Source organism: Tupaia chinensis, unplaced genomic scaffold (genome assembly GCF_000334495.1).
Source record: "Tupaia chinensis unplaced genomic scaffold, TupChi_1.0 Scaffold143636_1, whole genome shotgun sequence".
Lineage (NCBI taxonomy): Eukaryota > Metazoa > Chordata > Mammalia > Scandentia > Tupaiidae > Tupaia > Tupaia belangeri.
This window is the reverse complement of record NW_006203484.1, coordinates 93,926-106,863: the sequence shown is the minus strand read 5'-3', so window position 1 is coordinate 106,863 and position 12,938 is coordinate 93,926. Positions and strand designations below refer to the sequence as shown.

General features: G+C 37.8%; 1 protein-coding gene and 1 pseudogene across 1 annotated transcript in view; one reads left to right on the top strand and one right to left on the bottom strand.

The window, feature by feature from the left end:
• The window catches only part of LOC102492399 (uncharacterized), a 144,603-nt gene extending 135,924 nt beyond the window's left edge, over window positions 1-8,679 (top strand). The window contains exon 13 of the mRNA XM_027766695.1: window positions 6,230-8,679. Within this exon, the coding sequence (XP_027622496.1) occupies window positions 6,230-8,145 (1,916 nt within the window). The 3' untranslated portion in view covers window positions 8,146-8,679. The remainder of the gene's footprint in view (window positions 1-6,229) is intronic.
• On the bottom strand, window positions 4,709-5,014 carry LOC102493508 (immediate early response 3-interacting protein 1-like; annotated as a pseudogene).
• Window positions 8,680-12,938: the final 4,259 nt, after the last annotated feature.

The following is a 12,938-nucleotide window of genomic DNA, read 5'->3' as shown; positions in this document are numbered from 1 at the left end:
CCTGATTGTATAATTTTGAATTTAGAGGTTTTGTCCACTTTTTTGTTATATTCCTAACTCTTTCATGTTTAACTTCCTTTTTTTACTTTTATTTTCCAGTTTTTTACTACTAGTGTATGTATAGAAATACAGTTGATGTTTGCACATTGTCCTTGTATCTTGCAACCTTGCTAATCTCACTTATTCTACAATAGTATTGGTTTTATAAAGTTCTTAAATTTTTAAAAAAAACTTTCAATTTGTTGCAGGGTACATGTGCTCATCAGAGAGACAAAGGGGAGTGGAGAAAGTACCTGCCCCTCTGCCAGTGGGGCATAATCACAGTGCAATCCCTTCTCCTTTATTTCTCCATTCTGTTGGGATTTTTAGTACATACATACTTGCACCCAGCATGTTTTTCAAGCTGCTGGGGCTGGAATTTGAATGGACAGCTGGTCATGTGGGATCCACCTTCCATAACCACTAGGCCTTTCCATGGTTGTAAGTGACCCAGACTGCTCCATCAGTGTCCTTTGTGTTTCCACAGGACACAGTGCGACGGGTGTTTGTCAGCAATGTCAGAGTTCTGCCACTGAACAGGGTGACTACATCTGCTTCCAACTTTGCATAGCTGTAGGCCCTAGCAGAGAGCAGTTAGGCAACATTGACTTCAGGCACTGGATGGAAAGCTTGCTGGGATGTTGGCTTATGCAGGGTTTTCTTTTTAAAAGTGTTTTTCACTTTGCCAGTGGTAGATTTTAAGTTAATCCATCTAAAAGGAGATGCAGGCCAGAGAATATTAGCTCTAATGGGTCAGGCATTATGTTTTAACAAGTGCTCATAAGCAAATTCAGCATTACTTTTCTAAAAGGCAGATTGAAAAATGTATCTCTACTTGGAGGCTGCCTCTCTGGTCATGCTATCTAAGTTGCCTACTGCCTTGCCTTAGGCAGAACCTGTTTCTAAGTCTCCCATAACATGGGAGTGACATATTAGATATTGTTACTAATTTTTAATATAATCAATATAATAATTGCTTCTAGTATACAAGAACCTGAAAGGAAAATAAGAGATTAGGAAAAAGATAGTAAGATCACAAGAAGATACATTGTGAGCTGTTTGATTATAGAAAATAATTGTGGAAAAAATAAGACTAGTAATGAAAGTACAGTTTGAAAAACAAAAATATATGTAGAAAAGTGCTGAAATGACAATAGGAAAATGGAAGTTAGGAAGAGAAACCTGAGCAAAGAGAAAAAATTTTTGAATCAGTTCCTGACATAATGATTTTATTTTGAGGGGGGGGAGAGGTTTTTGCTATAGGGTACATGCATTCGCCAGAAAGACAGAGACAGAGAGATAGAAATCAACAAATCATCCCCCAGTGTGGATGGCCACGCCACAACCCCTATTGTCCTTGTATCTTGCAACCTTGCTAATCTCACTTATTCTACAATAGTATTGGTTTTATAAAGTTCTTAAATTTTTAAAAAAAACTTTCAATTTGTTGCAGGGTACATGTGCTCATCAGAGAGACAAAGGGGAGTGGAGAAAGTACCTGCCCCTCTGCCAGTGGGGCATAATCACAGTGCAATCCCTTCTCCTTTATTTCTCCATTCTGTTGGGATTTTTAGTACATACATACTTGCACCCAGCATGTTTTTCAAGCTGCTGGGGCTGGAATTTGAATGGACAGCTGGTCATGTGGGATCCACCTTCCATAACCACTAGGCCTTTCCATGGTTGTAAGTGACCCAGACTGCTCCATCAGTGTCCTTTGTGTTTCCACAGGACACAGTGCGACGGGTGTTTGTCAGCAATGTCAGAGTTCTGCCACTGAACAGGGTGACTACATCTGCTTCCAACTTTGCATAGCTGTAGGCCCTAGCAGAGAGCAGTTAGGCAACATTGACTTCAGGCACTGGATGGAAAGCTTGCTGGGATGTTGGCTTATGCAGGGTTTTCTTTTTAAAAGTGTTTTTCACTTTGCCAGTGGTAGATTTTAAGTTAATCCATCTAAAAGGAGATGCAGGCCAGAGAATATTAGCTCTAATGGGTCAGGCATTATGTTTTAACAAGTGCTCATAAGCAAATTCAGCATTACTTTTCTAAAAGGCAGATTGAAAAATGTATCTCTACTTGGAGGCTGCCTCTCTGGTCATGCTATCTAAGTTGCCTACTGCCTTGCCTTAGGCAGAACCTGTTTCTAAGTCTCCCATAACATGGGAGTGACATATTAGATATTGTTACTAATTTTTAATATAATCAATATAATAATTGCTTCTAGTATACAAGAACCTGAAAGGAAAATAAGAGATTAGGAAAAAGATAGTAAGATCACAAGAAGATACATTGTGAGCTGTTTGATTATAGAAAATAATTGTGGAAAAAATAAGACTAGTAATGAAAGTACAGTTTGAAAAACAAAAATATATGTAGAAAAGTGCTGAAATGACAATAGGAAAATGGAAGTTAGGAAGAGAAACCTGAGCAAAGAGAAAAAATTTTTGAATCAGTTCCTGACATAATGATTTTATTTTGAGGGGGGGGAGAGGTTTTTGCTATAGGGTACATGCATTCGCCAGAAAGACAGAGACAGAGAGATAGAAATCAACAAATCATCCCCCAGTGTGGATGGCCACGCCACAACCCCTTCTCCTCCATTCTCCTCTTAGGATCTTCGGCACACACTCACACACACCCGGTATGAGTTTAAGCCACCAGGTCTGCGACTTGAACTGCGGTCAACTACATGGGAGTTCAGTGACATAACCGTTACGCTAACTGCTGGTCCCATGATTTGTTTTTTATTACATCTAACGCAATTTTTTTTTAAGGGAGGTTTTCCTATAGGGCGTATGTGCGAGACAGCAAGAAATCACCCTCCAGTTTTGATGGCCACACCACAATCCCTTCTCCTCCATTCTCCTCTTGAGATTTTGGACATGTATGCACATAGAACCAGCGTGAGTTTTAAGCTGTCCAGAAGTTGAACCACAGTTGACTACGTGGGAGTCCAGTGACTATTATATCATCTACCAATTCCATTCTTTGTCATTTTTATTCTAAACTTCCATTGCCATGAAAAGCTCACCGAGTACTTTAGTTCACTTATCTCTCCACATAATATATCCATTAAGGATTTTTTTCGTAGTCACGTGAGTACAGAACAGTAGCTTGCTGAGACTTATTTTTTCTTTAGGATATTGATGCCTCAGAGAGATGTCTGTTTCATTCTTTCCTAGTCTAATATTACATATTATTAATGATTTTGTTTGACCAAATGGCCATATATGGAGAGTTCTTTCATAATAATCAAGTTAGAAAGCATTGCCACATGATCCTTCTAAGTACACAGGCCAGATCATTGAGAGCTGTCACATATATGTTGACATGGAGACTGAAAAATTTTATCTGTGTCATTAATATTGTTTCTTCTTCACAGAAGTAACACACACTCATTTTTATTTTTATTTATTTATTTATTTTTCTTCTTGAGTACAGTTTAATTATCACTGCTTAGAGTTGTTCTTATAGGCTAGTATTTACATTGATTTAAAAAAATAAGTCATCATTATGAAAAGGGCACATATTTATTTTTACCAATGAAAATATGTAGATACTGGTCTGTTTTCATTATTCAGCTCAGTTAATAACAAATGCTTGAGAGAACTTAAAACACAATCATCATGGGGACTGCAAGTGACATGGTGGTTAAAGGCGCTGGACTCCCACATGGCCGACCACGGTTCAGGTCTCGGACCTGGTGGCTTGCTTTCTCACTTTCTCTCTCTCTGTGTGTCTCTCTGATCAAACTGGAAAATAATAATGATAATAATAAATAAAGTTAAATAAAATAATTCTTTAAAAAAAAACCACAATCATCATGTGACTGACTTACAAATTTAGAATTATTGAAATCAGAGAGTACTTCTCAATAGTATCTATAAATTTGAATTCTTCACAACTGAGATAATATATAGACCTAATAACCAGAGTCCAAAATAAAATGATCCAAATTACCTATTATTTAAAAAAAATTTTGCCAAAGGCTGCATATGCTTGCTGGAGAGACAGAAAAAGAGAGGGAAAATAAGAAAACACCCCTCTCCCCATGGGGCATGGTAACACCACAATCCCTTCTCTAATCTTTTTTCCCTCTTTTTGGGATTATGGGCACACATGTAGTATGTCTCTCAAGCTGCTGGGTCTGAGGCTTAAATCATGCATTTGACCATGTGGGATCTGGCTACCTTAACCACCAGGTCATGGGCTGGCCCCTTATTTATCATCTTACATGTAAATTTTAAAAAGTTCTTTAAATTTTATTTGAGAGGGGGCCACAGCCCATTCTTACATTATAATTAAGTCACAGGGAACTTCAAAACTTTGAAAAAAAAATTCATCCTTGAGAAATGATAGAAAAATATATCTGAAAAAAACAGTCCTGTACCCTTTTAACAATCTTTACCATGGCATAAACTATTATTAACAGTTAATGATCAAATAAACGTATTCCAGTCTTGGAGAGTTATTGCCACTGATGATCTGATCTTTTTGTAATGAAACTGCAAGTGCAACATTTTCAAAGTCAGATAAATAGAAACTCTGCTTTTATTGTCAGCTCTACCTTTTTTGTCAAGTGCAAGGCTGGCCTGCTATGATAGGAGTATTCCAATAATGAAGGAAGTAATAACTTCTGCTGATATCTCTTCTCCTGAATCTCCATTTCTCCCATGGATCTTCACCCAAATAATAAAAGTAATACAATTGCCACTGAGTTTATCAATGGAACTCTCATCACAGTTCTTACAGATCGAATAAGGTTCATTAGCTGAGATTTAATTCCTGGCTCTTCTCCAAATCCACCAATTCCCTGGTCTGTTCCTCAGCCAATGTTCTTGAGGAAGCTCTCCTTGTGCAGCAAAGCAATGGCATTGACGCAGAGTAGGGCTGCCTGCAGCAGCGAGTACAGGGTGAAGGCCATGGCCTTCCCCGGCCGCCAGACGCTGACCGATCCCTCTCCTCGTTTTTATTTTTTTAAGAGTAATTTTTGCTACAGGGCATGTGTGCTTGCTAGAGACAGAATTCAAGAAATCACCTCCCAGGGGGATGGCCACACTGCAATCCCTTCTCCTCCATTTTCCTCTTGGAATCTTGGGCATGCACACATACGTGCCCAGTGTGTTTTAAGCTGCTGGATTCAGGATTCAAACTGTGGTTGACTACATGGGAATCCATCTTAATAACCACTATGCCATCTGTTGGTTCCTACACTTATTTTTAAAGTTATTAAATGCGGAAACTTCCCATGTGATACACCTCATCTACATACCTCAAGATACCTTAAGATGAACAGGAAAAGACCAGCAGTTGGCATACTGCCTATGTTGCTGGACTCCCATGTAGTTGACTGTGGTTTGAGTCCCGGACCCGGTGGTTTAAACTCACACCGAGTGTGTGTGTGTGCGTGCCCAAGATCCTAAGAGGAGAGCAGAGGAGAACGGATTGCAGCATGACCATCTCCCCTGGGGAGTTATTTCTTGCTTTTTGTCTTTCTGGTGAGCGCATGTGCCTATAGCAAAAACCTCTTAAAAAAAAAAAGATGAACAGGAAATGTACATTGGGGTTTACATAGATTTGTTAATAACTTTTAAATATTTATTTTTCACAATAAATTAACATTACAAAAATATTAATATATTTTATATACTTTTTTGAAATTGTTGATTCATTAGCATTTTTACCATACTTTTTACATAATCGTTTAAAAATAAATTACAGGCATTTAACCTATTTCAGTATCAAACCTCAAAATCTGTTTTGGAAAAGTTTTCCCAGTAATTCTAATAAACATCATTTATTAAATGACATTGATTTAATATATATGCAGAGTGCTGATAGGAAATCATAGGTAAAATAATTGCTGCTAGGAACATAGTTGGTGAAAGAAAACAGCTGCTTGAAGTATTTTGAAGTTCAGCATTTACTGAAGTAGTGGTAAGATTTGAGATGGCAGCCATATAAGATTGTGGGTGAGAATGAGCATTTATGAGGAACAAACAGATGTATTTGACTTGTTACTGCTATATAGAATGAAAAACAGGGATAAGACTGGAAGTGGGTAGATTACTGTTACAGGTTTTAGGAGATAACAGTCTAAATTGACTCACTTCTCCAATTTTAATGAGAACTCTGTTTTTCCTAAATATCCTTGTCAACTAATCTTCCTTGTTGCTCCTTATTTCAGAACTCATCAATACCAGTCAAAACTATTCAAGACAGAAGTTTGATGAACTTAACAAAGGTAGAAAATGGCTCTATGATAATATGCATGAAATAATTTATCCTGAAGGGAAAACTTGTGAATATAATAAAAATGGGAAAGACTTCTGTCTTAATGAAGACCTTGCTCAGCATGAGAGAAATCAACTTCTGAAGCAGCCTTTTAAATACAGTAAATATGAGAAAACTTTCTGTGAAAATTCACTGGTCCTCATACATGAGAGAACTTACATGGGACTGAAAACCTGTGAATATACTGAGTATGGAAAAACCTTTAGTAATATGTCACCTCTCATTGCCCATCAGAGAATACATCTAGGAGAGAATCACTATGAATTTAATAAATGTGGAGAAAGATTTTTTGAGGAGCCCATTCTCTCTGAACATCAGAGTGTTTTCACTTTCAGTCAGAAGTCACATCTCATTCCAGTTCAGAAAACCCATTCAATTGACAATGTAATAGAACATAATGAATGTGGAAACTTATTCAGTGAAAAATTAGTTCTTGCTGCACAAAATGGGAAAACCTTCAACCAGAAGTCAGCAAATACAAGACATCAGCGAACACACACAGAAGAAAAATCTTATGAATGTCAAGAATGTGAGAAAATCTTCTACAAGACTTCAGACCTTACTAAACATCAGAGAATTCACACTGGGGAGAAACCTTATGGATGTAATGAATGTGGGAAATCTTTCAGTGAAAAGTCAACCCTTACTCAGCACTGGAGAACACACACAGGGGAGAAACCATATGAATGCTGTCAATGTGGTAAAGCCTTCTCATTTAAATCAGTTCTCACTGTTCATCAAAAAATTCATACAGGAGAGAAGCCCTATGAATGCTATGAATGTAGGAAAGCCTTTCTCAGAAAATCAGACCTCATTAAACATCAGAGAACTCACACAGGGGAAAAACCTTATGAATGTAGTGAATGTGGAAAGTCCTTCACTGAGAAATCAACCCTCACTAAACATCTAAGAACTCACACAGGTGAGAAGCCCTATGAATGTATTGAATGTGGGAAATTTTTCTGCTATTTCTCAGGTTTTACAGAACATCTAAGAAGACACACAGGGGAGAAACCTTTTGGATGTAATGAATGTGGGAAAACCTTTCGTCAGAAGTCAGCCCTAATTGTTCATCAGAGAACTCACATAAGACAGAAACCCTATGAATGTAATGAATGTGAAAAGTCATTTTGTGTGAAATCAAAACTCATTGCACATCATAGAACACACACAGGAGAGAAACCTTACAGATGTCAAGAATGTGGGAAATCCTTTAGTGAAAAATCAACCCTAACTCAACATTGGAGAACACACACAGGAGAGAAACCATATGAATGCCATCAGTGTGGGAAAGCCTTCTCTATTAAGTCAGTCCTTACTGTACATCAGAAAACACACACAGGGGATAAGCCATATGAGTGCTTTGAATGTAGAAAAGCCTTCCTCAGAAAATCAGATCTCATTAAACATCAGAGAACTCACACAGGGGAAAAACCTTATGAATGTAATGAATGTGGGAAGTCCTTCACTGAGAAATCAACCCTCACTAAACATGTAAGAATTCATACAGGTGAGAAGCCCTATGAATGTATCGAATGTGGGAAACTTTTCTGCTACTACTCAGGTTTTACAGAACATCTAAGAAGACACAAAGGGGAGAAACCTTTTGGATGTAACGAATGTGGGAAAACTTTCTGTCAGAAATCAGCCGTGATAGTTCATCAGAGAATTCATGTAAGACAGAAACCCTATGAATGTTATGTTTGTGGAAAATCATTCTCTGTGAAGTTAAAACTCACTGAACATCAGAGAACACACTTGGAAAGAAATCCTATACATGTAATAAATGAGAGAAATCACTCTAGGTGAAGTAAAAACATAATGGAACAGAGAACCCAAAGGGTAAGAAAAATCTTGTTAATGATCTTGAGAACATCTTTAGTGTAAAGTCAGTTGTCATACTACAGAAGAGAACATACAGATGGGAAGTAAACAATATGAAGACATGGAATGTAGGAAAACTTTCTACTGAAATTTGAATAATACATCAGAAAACTCATAGTGGAGAAAACCTATTGATGAATGAATATAGGGAGTCTTGCCCAAAATCAGACCTCATTAAACAGAAAAATGTGTACAGGGCAGAAACTTAATCATCACTAGGGAGAGAAGACTTCACCCACAAACTAAAATGCACAAACCATAGGAAATTAAAGGAAAGCACTTGATATGAAGCATTTACTCACTTTATTGAGCATGTGCACTAAGAAGTAGCCTCTTCGTGAACATCAAATAGTAGATAACTATAGAAAATACTTCTAACTGTATTCCATGTGTGGAAACTTTTAAGTTAAAAATCTAAATTTAGGGCACCCCATTTTCTGGGACCACTCCCTCTTGGGAATTCTGTTTTGCCTTCTCTCTCCTTCAGTAAACTCCCCTCCTTGTTATACTGTTTTAAAAATTAAATTTATGACAGAGGTGTTGAATCAAGAAAAAAATCTAGTGATTTAAATGTGGAGAAAGTTTTTTCATTTGAAATAGGATCTTGCTTTGCTAAATGCAGTTTGGCCAATTGCTCAGACTTCTATTTCCTGTTTAAGATGTGAAAACATACTAATTTGGAGCCAGTGATTGTAAGCAATTCAAAAGTTTATTGCTGAGGTATATGCAAAATGAAGGAAGACTTTTCACCAAGTAGACCCACCAGAAAAAAAAGGGCTATTTGGTGTTCAGGTAGAGAGAGTGAGAGAGAGAGAAATCCCGATCTTGGGAAGATGTATAGGTCAGGAGACTTTCAGGATTTTGAAAATAATTCTGGGGTATACTAAGTTTGAGTGACCTCTCCTGGAATGGTGAAGCAAAAAAGCAAGGTGGGTTGCTTTGTGTGCTCCCTGTGGGCCATAGGATTGAATGGGTCTGGAGGGCTGGTGGTTTCTGCCACAATGTTCTGCTGTGAGTGACTTACTGTGCCCAGACCTATTTCCATATTTATAGACATGTTGTCTGTGTGATGTAACAATTGAAAAATGTATATATCCATCTTATTTTCCATTGCTTTTGGAAGAGACTAATAATTGTATGATTGTGTAGAGAATTCAAGCAGGAACACAGCATGAAGGCAAAATGTGGTGCATACTTTATATGAGATGTTTTTGTACTATGTACTAAATTTTGTAATTTTGAAATCACTTCAGAATGTAACTGATGAAATCACATTGGTAGCAAAAAATGATGCTATATGATAATAAAATGTTTGACAAAATTGTACACACATTCTTTTAAAAAACAAGGAATGGAAAGAAAGTAAGTTTCATAACTAGCAAAACTAGTAACATAGTCAGTTAATAATAAAATAGCTGTCTGTGATAGAATGAGACAAGAATCACCACTTCTATTCAGCATCACTGAAGGGTCTAGCTAAATCAGCAAGGAAGTAAAATATGGACTGTTACCTGTGAAGACCAAAGTAGAACTAATTATTTGCAGATGATATTGTGTAGATAGACAAAAAAAAATCTATTTAGAAATTATTAGACATAAGTGAATTTTGCAAGGGGGATATTATAGAAAAAAGGTTGTATCTTTATATGTAAAAGACAAAAAGGAATTAAACAGTGATACCAGTAACCACCTGGTATATTAATAGAATAACAAATAAAATTTACCTTTCTGCCTGAAATAACAGGAGATCAAAACAAAACGACAGTGTGAAAACATACTAATTTGGAGCCAGTGATTGTAAGCAATTCAAAAGTTTATTGCTGAGGTATATGCAAAATGAAGGAAGACTTTTCACCAAGTAGACCCACCAGAAAAAAAAGGGCTATTTGGTGTTCAGGTAGAGAGAGTGAGAGAGAGAGAAATCCCGATCTTGGGAAGATGTATAGGTCAGGAGACTTTCAGGATTTTGAAAATAATTCTGGGGTATACTAAGTTTGAGTGACCTCTCCTGGAATGGTGAAGCAAAAAAGCAAGGTGGGTTGCTTTGTGTGCTCCCTGTGGGCCATAGGATTGAATGGGTCTGGAGGGCTGGTGGTTTCTGCCACAATGTTCTGCTGTGAGTGACTTACTGTGCCCAGACCTATTTCCATATTTATAGACATGTTGTCTGTGTGATGTAACAATTGAAAAATGTATATATCCATCTTATTTTCCATTGCTTTTGGAAGAGACTAATAATTGTATGATTGTGTAGAGAATTCAAGCAGGAACACAGCATGAAGGCAAAATGTGGTGCATACTTTATATGAGATGTTTTTGTACTATGTACTAAATTTTGTAATTTTGAAATCACTTCAGAATGTAACTGATGAAATCACATTGGTAGCAAAAAATGATGCTATATGATAATAAAATGTTTGACAAAATTGTACACACATTCTTTTAAAAAACAAGGAATGGAAAGAAAGTAAGTTTCATAACTAGCAAAACTAGTAACATAGTCAGTTAATAATAAAATAGCTGTCTGTGATAGAATGAGACAAGAATCACCACTTCTATTCAGCATCACTGAAGGGTCTAGCTAAATCAGCAAGGAAGTAAAATATGGACTGTTACCTGTGAAGACCAAAGTAGAACTAATTATTTGCAGATGATATTGTGTAGATAGACAAAAAAAAATCTATTTAGAAATTATTAGACATAAGTGAATTTTGCAAGGGGGATATTATAGAAAAAAGGTTGTATCTTTATATGTAAAAGACAAAAAGGAATTAAACAGTGATACCAGTAACCACCTGGTATATTAATAGAATAACAAATAAAATTTACCTTTCTGCCTGAAATAACAGGAGATCAAAACAAAACGACAGAAACCCCACTCCCATCTTTCAACCCCTGGGCGAGGAACATCGAGGGAGGACTGCCCCCCGTCCCCCGTCCCTGCAGCCCCAGGATCCTCAAGCCAGAGACCCGTCTGTCAGCCAGGAACGCCCTCATCCTACAGAAACCCCACTCCCATCTTTTGACCCCTGGGCCAGGAACTTCGAGGGAGGACTGCTCCCCGTAGCTTCAGCCCCAGCATCCCCAAACCAGAGAACCCACTGTCAGCCGCCCTCAGTCCTACAGAAACCCTACTCCCATTTTTCAACCCCTGTGCCAGGAACTTTGAGGGAGAAGTTCCCCCCCATAGCTTCAGCCCCAGGATCCCCAAGCCAGAGACCCCTTTGTCAGCCAGGTACACTTTTTTATTTCCTTCCTTTTTATCTCCTTCTCCTCTTCTTTGATTTGTAAATTTCTCTCTTCTCATTACCACATAGGAACGCCCTCAGTCCAACAGAAACCCCTCTCCCATCTTTCGACCCCTGGGCCAGGAACTTCGAGGGAGGACTGCCCCCCATAGCTTCACCCCAGGATCCCCAAGCCAGAGACCACTCAGTCAGCCAAGAATGCCCTCATTCCTACAGAAACCCCACTCCCATCTTTCGACCCCTGGGCCAGGAACTTTAAGAGAGGACTGCCCCCCATAGCTTTGGTGTCAGGATCTCCAAGCCAGAGACCCCTCTGTCAGCCAGTAAAAGGGAAACACACTTGCTCCTATTCGAGGAAACGTTCTCTTCAAAGGTTTTTCAAAGGGAACACATCTCCCAATGGTTAGAAGAAGAACCTCAGGTCTGAATAAAGCAGGAAATATGTCTCCATCAAAAGAACACAGTAACTCCCTTCCTTTTCTTGAAAAACATAGAGGACGTTACCAAAATGTCCGAAATAGAATTTAGAACATTCATGTTGAACAAATACTATGAACTGGAACAAAAAAGAGACAATGAACTACAGGAGATGAGAAAGTCCTTCCACGATATGAAGGAAGAAATGGACACGCTAAGAAAGAATAAGATGGAACTATTAGAGGTGAAGTCTGTAATACAGGAAATCAAAAATGCTCTTGAAAGTATTAAAAGTCTAGTAGACCATGCTGAAGGTCAAATCTCTGATGTAGAAGATAGAACTTCTGACCTAGAGAAAACCACAAAAAAGATAGAGAAAATAAAAACAACAACAAAAAATCATTAAGATAACATACGAGAAGTGCTAGATTCCATTAGACGTCCTAACATCCAAATAATTGGTATCCCAGCAGATGAAGAAACTAATACGGGCATGGAAAACCTATTCCATGAAATCTTGGAAGAAAATTTCCCAAGTATAGAGAGGCACTCAAGCATCCAGACCCAAGAAATACAAAGGACCCCAAATAGAATCAACCCAAGAATATCTTCCCCAAGACATATCATACCCAGACTGGCAAAGACCACAGATAAAGATAAGATACTAAAACTGGCAAGAGAGAAACAACAAGTGACTTACAAAGGTGACCCCATCAGGCTAACTCCGGACTTCTCAACGGAAACAATGCAAGCAAGAAAAGAATGGGAAGATGTATTGAAAGTGTTAAGAAAGAAACAATTTCAACCAAGATTATTATATCCTGCAAGATTATCCTTCATATGGGAAAAAAAGATGAAAATCTCAAACAAAACCTGAAAGAATTTACCAGCACCAGGCCAGCTCTCCAAGAAACCCTGAAGAAAGTACTGTTCCAGGAAAACTAAAGAAATAACAGCCAGGAACAAAGGAGTAAAAAGGCAACTAAGACAATGGCCAATTTAAACGTCGGGTCAAATCCGTTAACATGAATAATAACATTGAATGTTAATGGA